The sequence below is a fragment of the Salvelinus namaycush genome, chromosome 27 (genome assembly GCF_016432855.1).
Source record: "Salvelinus namaycush isolate Seneca chromosome 27, SaNama_1.0, whole genome shotgun sequence".
Taxonomy (NCBI): Eukaryota; Metazoa; Chordata; class Actinopteri; order Salmoniformes; family Salmonidae; genus Salvelinus; species Salvelinus namaycush.
Genome location: NC_052333.1, coordinates 11,489,195 through 11,512,282, shown reverse-complemented (window position 1 = coordinate 11,512,282; position 23,088 = coordinate 11,489,195). Strand labels below are relative to the sequence as shown.

Below are 23,088 nucleotides of genomic sequence, written 5' to 3'. Positions count from 1 at the left end.
ATGCAGACAGGTGTAATCTCTGGCCCTCAAGATGCCAATTAGATTGAGTTTCTTTATAGAATAATGCAGTACCGTCGTGTTTAGTTTTGTTCGGGACTATCAAACACTGGACGCTGCTATACCAAGACCATTAGCCTATGTAGGCATATAGGACAATGGGTCGGGACAGCAATTTACAGTTTTCTGGTCCCCTGATGTCTCATATGAGGATACTGATGACTGAACTGTGATAAAACGCGTTTAGGAGTGAATTCAACCGAGTGTTGATGGATCTTAGGCTGTTTATGATAACCTTTATATGTGGAAGATGGAAGATCTGTGCGTGCGTAAAGACGCGGCCGAAGCAATTGCGCACGCTTTACACTGTCCATTCAAGATCATATATTCAGAAAAAAAATGTTTAATGCTTAAGCGTGTGGTTATATATCATATGAATAGGTTAAATTGTATATTTTAGTACCGGAGTGCCTTGAGGTCAGATGAAAGTCTACTTTTGGGTCTTGAAGGGCTTGTAATACAACATAGCCTAACGATAGGCCTAATAATAATGACAATGATAATAAGACTTAAACTGGTGAATTTTATCTCGGTCGGAAATCATGGAGCAGACCTCTGTATTTCAATCAGTTTTTCATGACTGAATATATACAATTATGAGCCTCTCCTGCTTTCCACAACAACTGGTCTAAGACGGATAGTTGTATTTTCCTGTAATTTATACGGAGACATCTGATACGGAATTCTGTCTAAATCATTTATATGGTTCCACCTTCATGGACTAAGTCAGCCATGGAGACACGCGGACATGGAGACACATACAAAGGCCCTAATACCGGTATGTGTCCGGTTGCTTGTACTGTAATATGATAAGTTGCCAAATGTGATGTGACCGGCTAGCTGTCATTTTGTTCTTGGACTTGTCACCTCCTCCACTACATGAACGTAATAGCGTGAATTGCCAATGGACTCTCCAGTCCCAAAAATAGCATAGCCATCTCCTAGGTCGCTATTACGGGCACCAACCTGATAGAGCGACTTTGCGGTGTCTCTGTGTGGATCACTCACTTTTTTATTAATTTATGCCCACACGCCCTTTACAGCCCGGAGCGGAGCCGGGCTTCGGGTTTCAGCGGCCACACAATGGAGACGCTATCTGTTGAGTCCCCTTTTTGTCTCCGTTCTGTGCAGCATGCTGACTAATCAGAATCCCCTTACATTTTGGCTAAGAAAACGTACAGGGTCTCTGGTAAATTCTCATTAATGGGTTGTCCTTAATCCCTTATGTGCATATCTCTGTGTTTATAGGCCTATATCATAAACGTAGGCTATACGTTTTAGGAGTGTACCAAATAGACCCAGAAAATACACCGAGTGTACAAAACATTAGAAACACCTTCCTAATATTGAGTTGCACCCCCTTGTGCCCTCAGAAGAGCATCAGTTCGTCGGGGGCATGGACTCTACAAGGTGTCGAAAGCGTTCAACAGGAATTTTGGCCAATGTTGACTCCAACGCTTCCCACGGCTGGATATCCTTTGGGTGGTGGACCATTCTTGAACACACGGAAAACTGTTGAGTGTGAAAAACCCAGCAGCGTTGCAGTTCTTGACACACTCAAACCAGTGCGCCTGGCACCTACTACCATACCCCATTCAAAGGCACTTCAATATTTTGTCTTGCCCATTCACCCTCTACATGGCATACACACACTCTCGGCTTAAAAATCCTTCATTAACCTGTGTCCTCCCCTTTATCTACACTGATTAAAGTGAACTTCACAGGTGACATCAATAAGGGATTAGAGCATTTACCTGGATTCACCTGGTCAGTCTGTCATTGAAAGAGTAGGTGTTCCTAATGTTTTGTACACTCAGTGTATATACTCTATATACAGGTCCTATTATGAATGATGGATGTAGGAGTGTATGTAGCTTAAACTGAAAAACGATATAAACGCAACATGCAACAATGTCAAAGATTTTAGTGAGTTACAGTTAATATAAGGAAATCAGTCAATTAAATACATTAATTGGGCCCTAATCTATGGATTTCACATGACTGGAAATACCTTAACAGATACCTTAAAAAAGGTAAAGGGTAGGGGGGATGAGAAAACCATTCAGTATCTGGTGTGACAACCATTTGCCTCATGCAGCATGACACATCTCCTTCGCATAGAGTTGATCAGGCTGTTGACTGTGGAATGTTGTCCAACTCCTCTTCAATAGCTGTGCAAAATTGCTGAATATTGGCAGGAACTGGAACACGCTATCGTACACGTCGATCCAGAGCATCCCAAATATTCTCAATGGATTACATGTCTGGTGCAGGCCATGGAAGAACTGGGACATTTTCAGCTTCCAGGAATTGTTTACAGATCCTTGCGACATGAAACATGAGGTGATGGCGGCGGATGAATGGCACGACAATGGGGCCTCAGAATCTCGTCACAGTATCTCTGTGCATTCAAATTGCCATTGATAAAATGCAATTGTGTTCGTTGTGAGGAGTTTATGCCTGCCCATACCATAACCCCACCACCACCATGGGGCACTCTGTTCCCAACGTTGACATCAGCGAAGCGGTTGCCCACACAACGCCATACACACAGTACAGTTTGAACGGATTCATTCGTGAAGAGCACACTTCTCCATCGTGCTAGTGGCCATCATAGGTTAGCATTTGCCCACTGAAGTTGGTTACAAAGTCGAACTGCAGTCAGGCCAAGAACCTGGTGAGGACGACAAGCACGCAGATGAGCTTCCCTGAGATGATTTGTGAAGGTTTACGCAGAAATTCTTCAGTTATGCAAACCCAGTTTCATTAGCTGCCCGGGTGGCTGGTCTCAAACGATCATAAGAAGCCGGATGTGGAGGTCCTGGGCTGGCATGGTTACAAGTGGTCTGCGGTTGTGTGGCTGCTTGTAAGTACTGCCAAATGATCTAAAACGGCATTGGAAGGTAGGCAGTTTATGGTAGAGAAATTAACATTCAATTCTCTGGGAACAGGTCTGGTGGACATTCCTGCAGTCAGCATGCCAATTGCATGCTCCCTCAAAACTCGAGACATCTGTAGCATTGTGTTGTGTGACAAAACTGCACATTTAAGAGCGGGCTTTAAAATCATGCTGTTTAATCAGCTTCTTGATATGCCACATCCGTCAGGTGGATGGATTATCTTGGCAAAGGAGAAATGCTCACTAATAGGGATGTAAACACATTTGTGCACCACATTTGAGAGAAATACACTTTCTTTGCGTATGGAACATTTCTGGGATCTTTTATTTCAGCTCATGAAACATGGGACCAGCACTTTACATGTTGTGTTTACATTTTTGTTCAGTATAAATACAATTTGGGAATTCCATTAGAAATTTTATTCAGCATTCTACTTAAAGTGCAGCACCATGATGGGCAACCCACTTGATTAAGCGCTATGGGGATGGTCATTGGTCATGTTTGGAAAATTGAAAGTAATATTAGAAAACTGTTAAATACTTAACCTGCTGTGCAGGGTTGGGTAGGTTACTTTCTAAATGTAAGCCGTTACAGTTACTAGTTACCTGTACAAAATTGTAATCAGTAATGTAACTTTTGGATTACCCAAACTCAGTAATCTGATTACTTTCCCCTTAAGAGGCATTGGAAGACAAAAAAGAACCATCAAACGAATTTAGTGTCATCATAGTTGTCTCTGACTTGTGGTCAAACTCGCTCAGGTGGAACAAACTTAAACTTGAGCCTTTTTCAATGCTGACTTGAATGTCATTAGGAAAACAGAAAGTTGTCCAAGTGTATTATTTCACAAACATCCTTTCTAAATTGAAAAGTAATCCAAGAATAATTTACTTAATCAAATGTATCTGTAATCTGATTACATTTTTTTTTGCTGGTAACGTAACTGATTACAGTAGGCTGGGTTTCCCAAAAGCATCGTAGCACCAAGATCATCTTTTGTCAATTTAGTTTCAATGGAATTAAGATGATCTTAACGTGGCAGGTAGCCTAGTGGGCCAGTAACCGTTGGGCCAGTGACCGAAAGGTTGCTAGATCAAATCCCCAAGCTGACAAGGTAAAAATCTGTCGCTGAACAAGGCAGTTAACCCACTGTTCCTAGGCCGTCATTGTAAATAAGAATTAGTTCTTAACGGACTTGCCTGGTTAAATAAAAATTCTACAATGCTTTTGGGAAACTCAGCCCTAGTCATTCTGAGAATTTCAACATATTATTTTTCACCAGTTAAAAACACAGCACACCTGTCAAGTATTTAAAGCCCAAAGGTCATGGGTCATTTGAGAATAGCTGAAATCTACACAGTCAAACCACGGTTGTCCTCAATCAAACACACCTATTTCTCTCTCTCTTTCGGTCTCTCTCATACATACTCAGTCTTAGAGAGAGCAAGAAAGAGGGGGGGGGGGGGGGCACTTGAAATTCAAACTGACACACAACATATTACATTTTTATTTACATAAGAACAGATACAATTTAAACATTGAATACGACCACCTGATGCATCGTACCACCACACCTTACATGCCAATTTACAGTGACTGTCTCCAAATGAGCATTAAAGTAATGACAGACTTTTTAGACACTATACTGGAAACACCAATACACTCTTACATACAGCTCCGGTCAAAAGTTTTAGAACACCTACTCATTCAATGGCTTTTCTTTATTTTTTCTATTTTCTACATTGTAGAATAGTGAAAACATTAAAACTACTATATAACACATATGGAATCATTAAGTAACCAAAAAAGTGTTAAACAAATCAAAATATATTTTATATTTGAGATTCTTCAAATAGCCACCCTTTGCCTTGACTCTTGGCATTCTCTCAACCGCTTCATGAGGTAGTCACCCGGAATGCATTTCAGTTAACCTGTTGAGGACAGAGGGCGCTGTTTTCACTTTGGGGGAAAATCGTGCCCAATTTAAACGGCCTCGTACTCAATTCTTGCTCGTACAATATGCATATTATTATTACTATTGGATAGAAAACACTCTAGTTTCTAAAACCGTTTGAATTATATCTGTGAGTAAAACAGAACTCCTTTTGCAGCAAACTTCCTGACAGGAAGTGGAAAATCTGAAATCGATGCACTGTTCTAGGGGCTGCCTATTAAAGTCCTTGATATTTATTAGTTTAGATGCACTTCATACGTCTTCCACTAGATGTCGACAAGCAGTGAGAGAAGAAATTGAGTGTGTAACTTGAACTGGGCTCGAATCATAGCTCTTGGCATGACGTGTCACCAGTTTCCTGTTTTCTGGAGAGCGCGAGGAGGGACCTGGATTTGCCTTCTGATAAGCTGACGTTATGGACGACTAATATCTCCGGCTTTGATTTTATTTGATACATGTGACAATATCATCGTAAAGTATGTTTTTTCAATATAGTTTAATCAGATTATTGAAATTTTTTCGGGAGTTTTGCCGTGTTCCGTTCTCTTCCGTTTGTTGACGATGGAGAGATTCGTGCCACTTGGCAAGTGTGCTTGCTAAATCGAGAGGGAAAAAGGCCGTTCTAAAACCAAACAACGATTGTTCCCGACAAAGGACCCCTTGTACAACATTCTGATGGAAGATCAGCAAAAGTAGGACCGATTCTATGATGTTATTTCATATATCTGTCGTACATGTGAACTAGTCGTTTGCGCCCAGCTTTTGGGTACTCTCTCGCTATACCTAAGCTGGATGTCGTAATGAAGTTATTTTTAGAATTCTAACACGGCGATTGCATTAAGAACTAGTGTATCTATCATTTCCTATACAACATGTATTTTTTAGTTATGTTTATGAATAGTTATTTGGTCAGAATATGTGTCAGAAAAAGTGTCAGAAAAATATCCGGACGTTGTGGGAAAAAGATGCTACGTTAGCACAACGTTAGCACAATGTATAACCACTGATTTCAGCTCTAAATATGCACATTTTCGAACAAAACATAAGTGTATGTATAACCTGATGTTATAGGACTGTCATCTGATGAAGCTTATCAAGGTTAGTCAAAAATTATATATCTTGCTGGTTTATTCGCTATCGCTAACGTGCCTATTGCTATCGCTAACGTGCCTTGATGAATGAATGCGGTAGTGTGGTAGGCTATTGTAGTAAGCTAATATAATGCTATATTGTGTTTTATTGCTGTAAAATACTTTTAAAAAATCGGAAATATTGGCTGGATTCACAAGATGTTTGTCTTTAATTTGCTGTACACCATCGATTTCTCAGAAATGTTTTATGATGAGTATTTAGGTATTTGACGTTGGTGTCTGTAATTATTCTGGCTGCTTTCGGTGCAATTTCTGATTGTAGCTGCAATGTAAACTATGATTTATACCTGAAATATGCACATTTTTCGAACAAAACATAGATTTATTGAATAACATGTTATAAGACTGTCATCTGATGAAGTTGTTTGTTGGTTAGTTTGGTTGGTTCTTGGTTAGTTAGGTTGGCTTTGTGCATGCTACCTGTGCTGTGAAAAATGTCTGTCCTTTTTTGTATTTGGTGGTGAGCTAACATAAATATGTGGTGTTTTCGCTGTAAAACATTTTTAAAAATCGGACATGTTGACTGGATTCACAAGATGTGTATCTTTCATTTGCTGTATTGGACTTGTTAATGTGTGAAAGTTAAATATTTCTAAAAAATATCTTCTGAATTTCGCGCTCTGCCTTTTCAGTGGAATGTGGGAGGAGTTCCGCTGGCGGAACGCCAGAGCCAGACAGGTTAACAGGTGTGCCTTGTTAAAAGTTCATTTGTGAAATTTCTTTACTTCTTAATGCGTTTGAGCCAAGATAGCCCTATTTGGTAAAATACCAAGCCCATATTATGGCAAGAACAGCTCAAATAAGCGAAGAGAAATTACAGTCCATCATTTTAAAACCTCTTTGGGCTAGGTTGGACGCTAGCGTCACACCTCGACAACATCCGGTGAAATTGCAGAGCGCGAAATTCAAAATACAAAAATCGTAATATTAAACATTCATGAAAATACAAGTGTCTTGCATCGTTTAAAAGCTTAACTTCTTGTTAATCCAACCGCGTTATCAGATTTCAAAAAGGCGTTACGGCAAAAGCATACCATGCGATTATCTGAGGCCAGCGCCCGACATACAGCAGCATTAAAAACATTTTTCAAACCAGCAGAGGCGTCACAAAAATCAGGGATAGCGATAAAATAAATCACTTCCCTTTGAAGATCTTCCTCTGTTTGCAATCCCAAGGGTCCCAGCTACACAACAAATGGTCATTTTGTTCGATAAAGTCCTTCTTTATATCTCAAAGAAGTCTGTTTAGTTGGCGCGTTTGATTCAGTAATCCACCGTTCCACTCCTTCAACATGCAGACAAAGGAATCCCAAAAGTTACTGGTAAACTTCGTCCAAACAAGTCAAACAACGTTTCTAATCAAACCTCAGGTACCCTAATATGTAAATAAACTATACAATTTAAGACGGAATGTAGTATGTTCAATACCGGAGATAAATAACGAAGTGCGCGCCCTCATCCACGCGCGCAACAAGACTACAGTCCTAATGAGACACCTTGAAAAACTACTTGCTAATTTTTCAAAGAACAAGCCTGAAACCCTTTCCAAAGACTGTTGACATCTAGTGGAAGCATTGACATCCCATAGAGAAGCATTGAAATGGCATGTGACCTCAAAAAAAAAAAAATCCGGATGGATTCTCCTCAGGTTTGCACCTGCCATATCAGTTCTGTTATACTCAGACATTATTTTATCAGTTTTAGAAACTTCAGCGTGTTTTCTATCCAATGCTACCAAATATATGCATATCCTAGCTTCTGGACCTGAGTAACAGGCAGTTTACTTTTGGCATGTCAGTCATCCGAACTTCCGAATACTGCCCCCTAGCCCACTGCCCCCTAGCCCAAGTCAAGTCAGTCAATACAGAAAATTTCAAGAACTTCGAAATTTCTTCAAGTGCAGTCGCAAAAACCATCAAGCACTATGATGAAACTGGCTCTCATGAGGACCGCCACAGGAATGGAAGACCCAGAGTTACCTCTGCTGCAGAGGATAAGTTCATTAGAGTTACCAGCCTCAGAAATTGCAGCCCAAATAAATGCTTCACAGAGTTCAAGTAACAGACACATCTCAACATCAACTGTTCAGAGGAGACTGCATGAATCAGGCCTTCATGGTTGAATTGCTGCAAAGAAACCACTACTAAAGGACACCAATAATAAGAAGAGAATTGCTTGGGGCAAGAAACACGAGCAATAGACATTAGACCGGTGGAAATGTGTCCTTCGTTCTGGAGTCCAAATTTGAGATTTTTGGTCCCAACCGTCGTGTCTTTGTGAGATGCGGTGTGGGTGAACGGATGATCTCCGCATGTGTATTTCCCACCGTAAAGCATGGAGGTGGTGTGATGGTGCTTTGCTGGTGACACTGTCTGTGATTTATTTAGAATTCAAAGTACACTGAACCAGCATGGCTACCACAGCATTCTGCAGCGATACGCCATCCCATCTGGTTTGGGCTACGTGGGACTATCATTTGTTTTTCAACAGGACAATGACCCAACACACCTTCAGGCTGTGTAAGGGCTATTTGACCAAGAAGGAGAATTATGGAGTGCTGCATTAGATGACCTGGCCTCCACAAATCACCCGACCTCAACCCAATTTAGATGGTTTGGGATGAGTCGGACCGCAGAGTGAAGTTAAAGCAGCCAACAAGTGCTCAGCATATGTGGGAACTTCTTCAAGACTGTTGGAAAAGTATTCCAGGTGAAGCTGGTTGAGAGAATGCCAAGAGTGTGCAAAGCTGTCATCAAGGCAAAGGGTGGCTATTTGAAGAAACTCAAATATAAAATATATTTAGATTTGTTCAACACTTTTTTCGTTATTTCATGAATCCATGTATTATTTCATAGTGTTGATGTCTTCACTATTATTCTACAATGTAGAAAATAGAAAAAAAAGAGAGAAAAAAACCTTGAATGAGTAAGTGTTCTAAAACTTTTGACTGGTAGTGTATGATGACACCAAAAACCTGTAAATTTGCGATACTGAACAGTGCTGCAGAGTAATTGAATTCCATGGAAACAGCGCCATCTTGTGTTCAAAACAGCTTTCAACTCAACGTTCATCATGGAGACACAAAGTAGGGGGGGGGGGGGGGGGGGCTGGGAATCCCTTAACCTTTATAAATTAATGGAAAATAAGTCTCATGATTTATTTTTTGGTTAATTTACAATATTTTTTATAATAATGACCCTCTCCCTCCCCCTCTCTTCCTCTCATTCCCTTTTGCTCATTTTCTCTATCCTCTTCCTAGTACTTCACCCATGTGCCATTTTCTACTTCCCTCATTTTATCCATCCTTCCGTTCTCAGACACACTAGAACATCTCCACAGTTTGCTCAGTCTGTTGAAACGTGGAGTCATTTCTCCATCTCCAGAGAGGCTAAGAGAAGCTGCCCACTGACCCCACTTCTGACTTCCACTCTCCCTGACCCCTCCACTCCCTCCATCCCCTCCTCCCTGGGTCTTGGGTGGGTCGGTATCCGGGGGGTCCTGCTGGATCCCTGTCGGGCTGGGTGGGGTCTCAGAGGCCTTGAGGACCTCCACAGGGGTGACTACGTCCCCCTCTCCGGTTTTCCCTGCAGTGTCTGGGCCATGGACACCAGCTGACTTAGTCCTCGGCTCACCTTCAGCTCCCCCTCTTTGACCTGAAAGAGAAAACAAAGAAATACAGTGAGTGATGAAAGAGTATGTGTGTAGTCTGAAGCTGGCTATGAGCACAGGTCATATTCAAGGCAAATGAAGTTCAAGTTGGTCCCCATTTAACCCCCTAAACACAGTTTTCCCATATTCCCTCACCTAACATTGATATTTTTCATGTCATAATCACTAGCTCTTCATAGGCCACTTTTATCTTATTCCTCAGCTTGTTTAGTCTCTCCTTGGCCTGCCTCATCCTCTCCTCTTTGCTGGTGACAGACTGGTCCCTCCTGACCTTCAGAGACTCCAGGTGAGGGTGTCTCTGTGTCAACAATCGGACAATACACACACAGCAATTACACCATGAGTGAATACACACTCCAACAACAGATATTAGGTAGACACTCATATACTGTAGTTAGTGTAATTAACAAAAAAATACCATCTCTTCAATAGTGTTACTGTCCTTGGCATATTCAATCAGCTATGCACTCACTTACCATAAGATGGCAGCAGTATAAATAATCAGAACACTAATCAAGAGACTACCCAACCAAGCCCCAGTCTTAAGATGACAAGAGCTTATGGAACACATCCTCTCACTGAAGGTACCCACATTACTGGGGGCTGTTCCCAGGAAACTACCACCACTAGCAGGAGTGTGTGTTTTATTCTGTGTTTGATTCTGACACCACTATAGAGGTCTGAGGCTACAAAAGGCTACACTTTGCTCTGCCCCACTAGTAGCCCTGGCTGGTACCCACCATGTTGTATGCCTCCCCGCTGGCCTCTCCCTGGGCTGGGCAGGTATGATGCCTTGGCTAAGCAGCTGCTCCAGGATTTCACTGGACCTGGGTCTCTCACCACTCTCATGAACCAGGCTAGGGATGTGGGCTGGGAGTGGGACACACACAAGGTCTCTGACAAGCATACACTCTTTCACTCTCTTTTACACACAAACCTGCTAGTGGTGGTAGTTTCCTGGGTACAGCCCTTGGTAAGGTGGGGACCTCTCCAGTGTACAGGACCACTCCACTGTCTGTGGTGAACTTTGACACTGCAGTCGCCCCTACTGCCTTGTCTACTCTCGGTGTCATCCTGTTGGGAGGAATTACAAAGTCACTTATATGAGTTAAATACACAGTGGCAATGTCCTAAATGTGCTTAAAAATATACTTAACAAAAATAATAACACAACAATTAACAATTTTACTGAGTTACAGTTCATATAAGGAAATCAGTCAATTGAAATAAATTCATTAGGCTCTAATATATGGATTTCACATGAGTGGTCAGTGGTGCAGCCATGGGTTTGCCTGGGAGGCATAGGCCCACCCTCTGGGGAGCCAGGCCCAGCCAACCCTAATAAGTTTTTCCCCACAAAAGGGCTTTATTACAAACAGAAATACTCCTCAGTTTCATCAGCTGTCCGGGTGGTGGCTGGTCTAAGACGATCCTGCAGGTGAAGAAGCCAAATGTGGAGGTCCTGGGCTGGCATGGTTACACGTGGTCTGCAGTTGTGAGGCCGGTTGGACGTACTGCCAAATTTTTTCAAACGACGTTGGAGGCAGATTATGGTAGAGAAATTAACATTAAATGATCTGGCAACAGCTTTGGTAGACATTACTGCAGTCAGAATGCCAATTGCACACTCCCTCAAATTGAGACATCTGTGGCATTGTGTTGTGTAACAAAACTGCACATTTTAGAGTGGCCTTTTATTGTCCCCCAGCACAAGGTACACCTGTGTAATGATCATGCTGTTTAATCAGCTTCTTGATCTGTCACACCTGTCAGGTGGTTGGATTATCTTGGCAAAGGACAAATGCTCACTAACAGGGATGTAAGCAAATTTGTGCACAAAATTTGAGCGGAATAAGCTTTTTTTGCATATGGAACATTTCTGAGATCTTATATTTCAGCTCATGAAACCAACACTTTACATGTTGCGTTTATATTTTTTCAGTATAACAGGTTGCCTATGTTAGATCAAGCATTAAAACGGCGTGTAATCTGCATTGTTCTACCGTAGCCAAATAGTTTGGTTGATTTTAGAAGAATCGTGACAGCGGATGAAAGGATAGCCTGCGACTCACTGTCTGTAGCCTACCATGATTCTCGAGCTTCCGCATCCCATATTTACTTCCAATAGAAAAGCTTTCGGCTACAGAGGTTCTACAGTTTGAGAATTTCGCGGAATATTGACGCATAAGGACCCTCTCAAGCAGTCGGGCTCCTTCACTTTCCAAGATAGCGCGACCCATGTCGCCATGGACTCTGTGCGTTACCATGGCACGTTGCTACAATACATCTGACCCGGTTTAAGGCCAGTAGGTACAGTGGGTACCGCAAAACAGCCAATCCATTGTCCTTTATATAAATCCCCTTCCAAATCGTGGCTCTTAGCCTCATATGCATGGCCTCCAGAGTTTTCCTGTATGTCAGGTTACAGATAGATAGCTATGAGCATTTAAGTGTGTTATGTTGATGTAGTCAAATCAACTTTTTTCAAGACAAAAGAAAATCTCAATGGTCTTTCATACCCACAACCACAAGGAGGCGATAGAGGTGTGTGTGGTGTTGCTCTCATAGAACAGTCACTCTGTCAGTTCCAGAGAAAGTACGTTTTAGCAGATTCATTTGTCTTCTTCACTACTGTCGAGGGATAACTCACAGAGAGGAGTAGTTTCTTCTCAGGTTCTTGGTCTCCTGCAAAAGACCAATGTGGGGCTGGAGGGGTAGAAGCACTGGGTTAGGGCAGCCACACATACATACTGACAACAAACAATTAACATTGTATTTTTACCATGAAACTATTATAGGATGAGAGAAGGCAAGTGACATACAGACAAGACAGACAGGAAGGCTGACCAGCAGGCTAGACAGGCAGGACAGACAGACCTGGTCCATGCAGAGCTCATAGTTGGCCCTTCGGGCCAGGACGTCCAGCTGGGTGTGGGCAAGCTGCTGCTCAGAGTTCATGACCCGTCTCTCCGCCTTCTGTATCTCCTTGACCAGGCCCACCACTGTGTCCGTCACCTGGGGACAGTTCAAAGGTCAGTCACAGGTCAGTCAAGTTATATCATCAGCATCACTAAGGCTACTAAGCACAAGAAAATATTGTTTTACATGACTATCCTTTTCTACAGTCTGTTTTATAGACCTTGCACAACTGAATTGAGTGGAATTCTTATGTGGATTTCTTATGTAGAACTCTTTAGGTCTCTGTCAGGCTTACAGCACATTTCACAACAGTGTAAATATTTACAGAAATGCCAAGTGATCACAAGGCAGGTCCCAACTGTACGGCAGATGAATGAACAACATGGCTAGGACCAGGAGATCTGAACACCTTCCGTTTCTCCCACCCCAGAGTATCCCTGTCCCCCAGCACAAGGTGCACCTGTGTAATGATCATGCTGTTTAAACAGCTTCTTGATATGCCACACCTGTCAGGTGGATGGACGATCTTGGCAAAGGAGAAATGCAGACTAACAGGGATGTAAACACATTTGTGCACAAAATTGGGAGAGAAATTAGCTTTTGTGCATATGGAATATTTCTGGGATCTTTTATTTCAGCTCATGAAACACAGGACCAACACGTTACATGTTGCATTTATATTTTGTTCAGTAATATCTTGCATTTTTTAAATTCTACCAACTGGACAATTATTGACTTGTAGCTAAAAGGTTGTCATTTTTATGCAATTTGTAAGAACACTGGCTTCTTAATGTCCACTTCTTAGAGTGAAATACATTATTTTTCATCAGATTTCACAGTCCGTGCCTAAAATGATATTAAGCCTTTACTAACAGGAGAATGCATCAAACCACTTCCAAAGTAAGTCACTTACCACATGAATTCAAAATTATAAAAATGACAGAAGTATATAGCAAAGAGCTTGAACGTGGAGCAGCTTATTAGCAATGACAAAAGTTAAGTGGCAAACTTCAAAACTCTTCAGAATCACTTGGAATCCTCCATTGGAACCATACAGTCTGTGACAAAACCATTTCTGACATCCCAAGTAGGCCAGTAAACATATTGTATGTTGAAAACAGAATGGTGCAGGGTCACAACAGAGTACAATGTTTGCATTTGTACTGGCACCTATCAATGATTTTATAACATTGTCATGTTTTTCTCACTGCACATGGTCAACTGTGTCAATGTAAGGAACACATGCAGCTGGCGGAGAATACATGAGGGTTTGCATGCATGCAGTCAAAACACTAAGGAGCCTAAATGTGATACTATGTTTCTGACCAGACCTCAGTCTAGTCATCCTCCGTCTAGACATAATGAGGCTCCATGTGCAGCTGCAAAACAAAATCAAGAAGATACCCATTGACCTTTAAAGTTTAAACCCTCAGGGCCTTATTGATCACTTTATTCATATAGCTGACATATCAACACATTTGCTGTAATAACCAGGAATTCCAGCACCAATGCACAGTTGAAGCATTTGCTACACAATGTTGGCTTTAAATGCATAAGACTATAGGTTATTGTTCATACAAATTTGAAAACAATGCATTAAGGAGAATATGAATGCGAATTGACAAAAGGGACCACTAAAATCCGATTTGACCTGTTCTACCAAAACCCTATTAAGCTACACAATATGGGCATAAAATGGTCCTACAGATATACATTTAAAATCTGCATACAAGCTTCCTCGTTTGGTGTAGTGTTAAAAATCTGTGTTCAAACACTGCAGAACTATAAAGAGAGAGTGTGGCAACATCAAACATAATGACCTTTAATTCTCTCTGACAGACAGCTAGACGTCTACTCATGTGTTGCGCTTGAAAAAGTTACTGTCAAAACAATGACTGCACGTGGCAATGTTTACCACCTGGCTGGGGCCAGTCCCTTGGGACAGACAACACACTTCGCAAGCATATCGCCCCTCCGACTAGACAGACAAGCTACATTCCTAAAATGTTTGGCCCGGGCCACTGGGCTACTATAAATTGCTGGAATGCGTCCAGGCCACAAACATTATTGATGCAGAGTTCCAGACGCGTGTACATGATTTCCGGGAAGATTACAACAATGCAAAGAAATCTAATGGCTGAGAGCAGCCTCGCCCCGACCCATTATTTCGACATGTGGCATGACTATATGAACCTAGGGAGGATGCTGGAAAAACTTTGTGACGTCGCAGATCGGACAGCGACCACCTGTACCCAGCTAAAAGAGCACGTGCCGGACGCAGAGGATCACCAGACCGGTCGCCAGGAGCAACACTGGTTTCGTCTGAATTCGATCGGGACTGAGAGCCTGAGTTCTGCAAGCAGCATTTCAGGAAACACGAGCCACAGCCTGGCTTCCGGTGATTACTGCGGCTTCTGCAAGCAAAATGGAGAAACGGCAGAGATCTACCGGAGCCACAAACTGAAATCCAAAGACAGCAAAGTCATCTGCCCCATTCTGAGGAGCTACATTTGTCCTATGTGTGGCGGCACCGGAGACAAAGCGCACACGCGCCGGTACTGCCCACAGCGCAACGGCGTGGTGCCGAAATACTGGGGGACTGTGGAGTAGAAAACAGGAGGAAAATCCATCTGTAAATATTTATGGAGAAAATATATCCAACGTTCTTGTTCAGTTAGATAGGCCTATTGTTACCATATATATATTTTTTTTACAAAGTGGCTAATGCGCCTTTGATGTTCTATGAAAAAAATAAACCTATTTTCGTACATAACTGAAATCGTTTTTGTTCACGTTCTCCTCAATTCTGGTATATAACTCGTTATAAAACTAACTCATTTCATACTGAACCTTTATTTAACTAGGCAAGCCAGTTAAGAACAAATTCTTATTTACAATGATGCTTACCGGGGAACAGTGGGTTAACTGCCTTGTTTAGGGGCAGAAATACAGATTTTTACCTTGTCAGCTCGGGGATTCGATCCAGCAACCTTTCAGTTACTGGCCCAACGCTCTAACCACTATTATTTTGTGGGAAAGAAATCACAACATGTTAATGACATATTATAGTTTTATTGACGGCAATTACCCATGGATCTTATTTTATTACTAATCCAGTAACAATCATGGCTTTAAAATTAAATCGACTTCCTTATTATCCAAAGTCACCCTAGTCCATTTAAACAAGCAATATAAAAATATATACTAATACTTTGTACAATACTGGTTTTGGTCCAAACAAAAGTGGATCAGAAATGCCAATATACCTTTAGTCTTCAAAGGATCCCAATATGCATTTAATTTTTTTTAATGGATTTCAGGCAACTTTGAATAAAGGATTTACATAATGAATTCTAATGACAAAATGCTGAATGTAGAGTTGGTTTAACACACAAATTCAACTTCACAGATAAAAAAAAGCTAGTTACTATTTACAGGTTATAATGTTCAAAGGCCAATTAAGAGAGCGGCAGGAGGTGGTGAAGGGAGAGAACATGACTAAGAATAAAAGGAAGAGAGGGCACAAGAAAAAATAAAGGAGATGGAGCGACAAAGGGGTTACAAAAGTAGTAAGAACAGTGAACAGATGTGGAACTACAGATTTACAAAGTCCTAAGGATGATATTTCAGGAGTCGGTCTCTAGCCCCAACCTCCACAGTGCTGGGGTAACGGTCCTCTCTTCCCCACCCTCCTCACTGCCTCCATTTAAACACATTCATAAGCATCTCACCTACAACTGTCTGACAGCCTCAACCAGCCGACCACACATGACACTTTCGTTCAGTTTCCACACACACACACACACAGAAACCAAACACCTCAAATCTGTATACAGAAAACAAGCACGCGTCATTCAGTACACAGAAACCTGTACATACAGCATACACGCCATTGACACTATGTCTACGTCTCAAATAGTACCCTATTCCCGACCCAATGATGTGCACTGCTTCAAATTCACAGGTTAAACTAAAGTTCACTACATAGGGAGTAGGGTGCCACTTGGAATTCGTACCACAGCTCTTATTAATCTCTGCATTAACGTTCGCAGTTCATAACCTGATCACCCATACTAATCAACTTGACAGTACGATTTTTACACTGTCAACTTTCAATTTCAGTTTTTGCATTTGTATTTTAATTACAAAAAGTCACAACAATGTTCTAGCTGACATTTGGAGGTGTTGTTAAGCAGAAGTTTCTCACTTGATTGTGTTGTTGTCGCCATCATACTGTAGGTTCGTTTGCAGTTTATTTTTTAAGCCCGACACCTGCCCTGTACGAGGGTCCCACTCTCGTTGCTCTGGGGTCTACCCCCCCCCCTCCCACCCACCCATCAGAGTATCACCCATACATCTCCAGATGGGGGCTTCACCAGAGCTTCTTTACATGCTAAGTAGTTCAGTGTTTGTTCAGAGGAAGTAGTCCCGTCTATGCTTAAAGGGTCAAGTCTAGTCCAATGGATGTTTTACTTCTTACGCCGGACAGCTGTTTTGATCTTGCGTCTAGCGATTGAATTCTGTCCTGCAGGGGCTGCAGTGAAGGTGGTGCTCTTTGTTGACCTGTAGTAGGGGATAAGACGTCATCAACACACAATTCAAACTAAGTGTTCGCACATCCAATAACTTGCAGATGTTTGGTACAAAAAGGCATCTATTTTTCTTTAATTATTATCAACACCATCATAACTATACATTACACTTGTGTTAAATACAAAGACTTGGGACTAACACCTGAACCACTAAACCAGGGAAGGCAAACATTCTGAGAGCATATAAATACCACTGTATTTACATAGGGACGGGTGAATTTGGGCCAATCCTTTTTCAGGAGTTGGAGCTGTTGGACTCACCCAATAAAGTTATAGCCACCTCCAGGTGCACTGGGTTGGGGTGCCATGGAGGGTGTGGCAGAAGGGGCGGGGGACCCTCCTGGTGCCCCTCCGAAAGCAAACACCCCCGTGCTGTTACTGGACGTGCCGAACGCACTGACTCCTCCAAACTGGAAACCGCCACCTGGTAAAACCATGGACATCGGGTGAATCTTTGAAGTTGAAGCTTTAACGTTGCGTGATAGGATGATTCAAAAGCAATCTCGCTACTCAGACTTAGTAAAATGTATTTAAAAATAAATAAATCATATCAATCTTAAATGGCACTTGTTTTTTTATTGCCGTCAGAATATATTCATACCCCTTGAATTATTCCACATTGTTGTGTTATAGCCTGAATTCAAAATATTTTCTAATTTATCGACACACAATACCGCAATGACAAAGAGAAAACATGTTAACATTTTTGCAAATGTATTGAAAATAAAACAGAAATCTTATTTACATAAGTATTCACACTCCTGAGACAATACTTTAAAAGCACATTTGGCAGCTTTTACAGCTGTGTAAGTCTAAGCACTTTGCAACCCTGGATTGTACGATGTCAAGTTGGTTGTTGATCATTGCTAGACAGCCATTTTGATGTCTTGCCATAGATTTTCAAGCTCATTTAAGTCAAAGCTGTAACTAGGCCACTCAAGAACATTCACTGTTGTCTAGGTAAGCAACTTGTGTATATTTGGCCTTGTGTTTTAGGTTATTGTCCTGCTGAAATATGAATGTCTCCCAGTGTCTGCTGGAAAGCTGACTAGGTTTTCCTCTAGGATTTAGCCTTTGCTGAGCTCTATTCCGTTTTTCATCATAAAACACTCCTTAGTCCTTGCCAATGACAAGCAAACCCATAACATGTCGCCGCCACCACACTTGAAAATATGATGAGTGGGTGTCAGTGATGTGTTGCGTTTGCCCTAAACATAAAACTTGATTTGAAATACAAAGCATTATGTCACATGCACCGAGAATACAACAAAATGCTTACTTACAAGACCTTAACCAACAGTGCAGTTCAAGAAAGAGTTAAGAAAATATTTACCAAATAAAGTAACGAGGCTACATACAGGAGGTATCGGTACCGAGTCTACAGCCCCGTCGATGTGAATGTGGGCCTGTTCAGCCGACCTTTTCCTGTAATCCACGATCAGCTCCTTTGTCTTGCTCACACTGGTAACGAGGCTACATACAGGAGGTATCGGTACCGAGTCTACAGCCCCGTCGATGTGAATGTGGGCCTGTTCAGCCGACCTTTTCCTGTAATCCACGATCAGCTCCTTTGTCTTGCTCACACTGAGGGAGAGGTTGTTGTCCTGTCACCACACTGCCTGGTCTCTGACCACCTCCCTATAGGCTGTCTTATCGTTGTCAGTGATCAGGCTTAAGACTTGGGTCGTCAGCAAAGTTAGTGTTGGAGTAGTGTTTGACCACACAGTCGTGGGTGAACAGGGAGTACAGGAGGGGACTAAGCACACACCCCTGAGTGGCCCAAGTGTTGAGGATCAGTGTGGCAGATGTGTTGTTGCCTACCCTTACCACCTATGGGTGGCCCGTCAGGAAGACCAGGATCCAGTAGCAGAGGGAGGTGTTTAGTCCCAGGGTCCTTCGCTTAGTGATGAGCTTTGTGGGCACTATCGTGTTGAACGCTGAGCTGTAGTCAATGTACAGGTGGGAAAGGGCAGTGTGGAGTGTGATTGAGATTGCGTCATCTGTGGATCTGTTGGGGCAGGTATGCGAATTGAGTGGGTCAAGGTATTCGAGATGATGCTGTTGATGTAAGCCATGCTAGCATTTCAAAGCACTTCATGGCTACCGACGCGAGTGCTACGGGCAGTAATCATTTACGCAGGTTACCTGTTTCCTTGGGCACAGGGACTACGGTGGCCTGCTTGAAACATGCAGGTATTACAGACTCGGTCAGGGAAAGGTTGAAAATGTCAGCGAAGACACTTGCCATTTGGTCTGTGCATGCTTTGAGTACACGTCCTGGTAATCCATCTGTCCCCACAGCCTTGTGAATGTTGACCTGTTTAAAGGTCTTGCGCACATCGGCTACCGAGAGCGTGATCACAGTCATCCGGAACAGCTGGTGCTCTCATGCATGCTTCAATGTTGCTTGCCTCGAAGCGAACATAAAAAGTAATTTAGCTCGCCTGTGCAGCTCGGTTTCCCTTTGTAGTCCGTAATAGTTTAAGCCCTGCCACATCCGACAAGCGTCAGAGCTGGTGTAGTAGGATTCAATCTTAATCCTGTATTGACGCGTTGCCTGTTTGATGGTTCGTCTGAGGGCGTAGAGGGATTTCTTAGAAGCGTCCGGATTAGTGTCCCGCTTCTTGAAAGCGGCAGCTCTAGCCTTTAGCTAGATGCGGATGTTGCCTGTAATCCATGGCTTCTGGTTGGGATATGTGCATACGGTCACTGTGGTGACGACATCGTTGATGCACTTATTGATGAAGCCCGACTGAGGTGGTATACTCCTCAATGCCATTGGATGAAACCTGGAACATATTCCAGTATGTGCTATCAAAACAGTCCTGTAGAGTAGCATCTGCATCATCTGACCACTTTCGTACTGAGCAAGTCACTTCTGTTTACATTTTTGCTTGTAAGCAGGAGGATAGAATTATGGTCAGATTTGCCAAATGGAGGGCGAGGAATAGCTTTGTATGAGTCTCTGTGTGTGGAGTAAAGGTGGTCTAGAGTTTTTTCCCCCTCTGGTTGCATGTGACATGCTGGTAGAAACAAGGTAAAACAGATTTCAGTTTTGCCTGCATTAAAGTCACCGGCCACTAGGAGCGCCACCTCTGGATGACCATTGTCTTGTTTGCTTATGGCCTTACATAGCTGGCTGAGTGCGGTCTTAGTGCCAGCATCGGTTTGTGGCGGCAAATAGACAGCTATGAATAATAGAGGACAAAGTTTATTTCTTTGCCACATTTTTAGCAGTTTTACTTTACTGCCTTATTGCAAACAGGACACGTTTTGGAATATTTCTTATTCTGTATATGCTTCCTTCTTTTCACTCTGTCATTTAGGTTAGTATTGTGGAGTAACTACAATGATGATCCATCCTCAGTTTTCTCCAATCACAGCCATTAAACTGTGTAACTGTTCTTCTTTGCGAAGCATTGGAAAACTTCCCTGTTCTTTGTAGTTGAATATGTTTGAAATTCACTGCTTGACTGAGGGAACTTACATATATAATGTGTGGGGTTTGTATGTGTGAGGTACAGAGATTAGGTAGTGATTCAAAAATCATGTTTATTATGTGACATGTTTAGCACATTTTTACTCTATGCTTGCCATAAAGTGCTTGAATACTTACTCGACATTTCAGCTTTTCATTTTTAATTAATTTGTAAACATTTTTAATAACATTCCACTTTCACATTATGGGGTATTGTGTGTAGGCCAGTGACACAAAATCAATTTAATCCATTTTAAATTCAGGCTGGAACAAAATGTGGAAAAAGTCAAAGGGTGTGAATACTTTTAAGGCTCTGAACATACACAAAACAACCCCAGAAAGTGACCGTAGCAACCCACCTGGTGTGGCAGAGGTGGATGACCCAAAAGCGGGCATGGAGTTGGCTTGCTGGTCAAACACAGGGACAGAGTTGGCCTTCCCCCCGAAGGCAGGAGGCTGTGAGGCCGTGGCAGAGAAGGGGGACGGGGCAGGAGAACCAAACGCAGGGGCATTGGGCTGGGAGGTACCCTGACCAAAGGTAGGAGCTTGCCCCGACCCAAAGCCAGAGGAGGAGGCAGGGCTGAATACAAACGGAGCAGGGGCTGCTGATGGAGCTGGAGACAGACAACTTGATTACATTTCAACAACAAAAAGAGAGCGCTTGAGTGGAAAAATATCTTGGTTCAACTATTGGTCAATGCAGTCAACAGCTACACATATTAGATCAAGAGAAGTGAACAGAAAAAGCACAACACTATCAATTCACATTAGTAAAATAGTGCAGTGGCAACATTCTGGCTGAAAAAAACAATGTTCCTTGAAAATAAGTCCTAAAAAGAACCAACCTGTAGATGAGGCAGTGGAGAGCGGTGCCGCTCCAAAAGCGAAGGAGGGAGCAGCAGTGTTAGGTCCAGACCCAAACAGGAATGGTTGAGCCGGGCCAGGGTTCAGGGAAGCTGCAGGGGCAGGCAGGCTGTCCTGGCTCTGCCCAAACAAGAAGGACTTGGCTGGGGTGGCCTCACTTGAGGCATTCTGCCCGAACAGGAAGGTACTGGGGGCCGGGATAGGTGCTGGGGTAGTGCTGCTGGTGGGCCCAAACAGCCTGGGAGCAGGGGTGGTGGAAGTAGAGGTGGTGGTGGTTGCCATGAACCCAAACACTGGCTTTGAGGCTGCAGCATCTGCAAGAAAAACAAAAACAACTGAAGTAAAGAATGATTGGTTTAGGTACAGACAGTGTGTACATTCACAAAAAAATATCAATTTTATAGTAGAACATCCATTCAAAGAATTGACAAATACAAAATGAGTTAATAATAACATGAACTAACTATTGCAGCGTATCCCTCCCACCTGTAGCACTTTGCCCAAAGCTGAATGAGGGCTTAGGGGCTTTTGCTGCTGGGGTCTCGCTGTCTGCCAGCTTCCCAAAGGTGAAGGTAGGTGCTTTGGGCTGGTCTGCAGATGGATCTACCATAAAGAAGGAAAAGCCTCCAGGGGGAGCCGATGCCTCCGCCTCTTTACTAGCAGCACTGAACAGGAACCCAGACCCCATAGAGGCCTCCTTCTCAGGCTTCCCAAAGGTGAAAGGGTCCTGGTCTTTTTCTAGCGATTCCTCAAATATGCTGCCCCCTAGTGGTGTGGCCAGGGCAGGAGGCTCAGCCAGCTTCCCAAAAATAGGAGCTGATGCTGTTGTGGTGGTTTCTGTAGAAGCTCCACTGTCCTTCTCTGTAGAGACAGGAAGGCTTAAAGTAGAGGTGGTGGTTGTCGGTTTTGATAGTCCAAAGGAGAACCCTCCGTCCGAGGGTTTGATCTCCGTGCTAGCAGCTGCTGCAGTGCAGAACGAGATCCCACCGCTGATGCCAAATTTGAACCGGGCACCCATACTCAGGGTTTCAGCCTTTCCCCCCTCATCCACTTCAGGGGTGGAAGCAGTAGAAGCTCCAAATTTGAAGCCCTCTGTGGAGCTGCCGAATTTGAAGCCTGCAGAGCTGCTGGTGTCTGTTGAGGTGGTGTCTGATGAGGCAGCTGCACCGAATTTGAAGCCCCCTGAAGAGGAGTCAGAGAGGGTGCCGCCGAATTTAAAGCCCCCAGAACTAGAGGCCGAGTCCGATGACACCCCCATGCCAAACTTGAATCCCCCTGAGCCGGTGTCAGACAAGGACTGGATACCAAATGACGAGGAACCGAATGCTGAAAGAGACAGAGGATCACATTAATTAACTACTTCAGTATTCTGTATTAAAAGAAAACCCACTGTTATCACACATTTCCTTACACTAGTTCAGGCTTCACATCTCTCTTCACTAATATCAAAGATCTTGCTACAATGACAAAGCCCTCTAACGAAGCCTCTATAACACACAAAGAT

At 42.9% G+C, this 23,088-nt stretch overlaps 2 protein-coding genes across 3 annotated transcripts in view; one reads left to right on the top strand and one right to left on the bottom strand.

Annotated features, from left to right (window-relative positions):
• Positions 1–14,765: 14,765 nt before the first annotated feature.
• Positions 14,766–15,260, top strand: nanos2 (nanos homolog 2). The gene has a single exon (XM_038966126.1). It carries the CDS (start codon positions 14,769–14,771, stop codon positions 15,258–15,260), a length of 492 nt encoding a protein of 163 aa, XP_038822054.1. The 5' UTR covers positions 14,766–14,768.
• A 442-nt stretch (positions 15,261–15,702) lies between these two features.
• Positions 15,703–23,088, bottom strand: part of LOC120022148 (nuclear pore complex protein Nup153-like) — a 30,177-nt gene continuing 22,791 nt past the window's right edge. For both annotated transcript variants that reach the window (XM_038966005.1, XM_038966006.1), the window contains exons 17-21: positions 22,071–22,910; positions 21,566–21,898; positions 21,080–21,334; positions 17,504–17,666; positions 15,703–17,213 (exon numbers count right to left, since the gene is read on the bottom strand). In XM_038966005.1, coding sequence (XP_038821933.1) covers positions 17,120–17,213; positions 17,504–17,666; positions 21,080–21,334; positions 21,566–21,898; positions 22,071–22,910 — 1,685 coding nt within the window. In that variant the 3' untranslated portion in view covers positions 15,703–17,119. The remainder of the gene's footprint in view (positions 17,214–17,503; positions 17,667–21,079; positions 21,335–21,565; positions 21,899–22,070; positions 22,911–23,088) is intronic.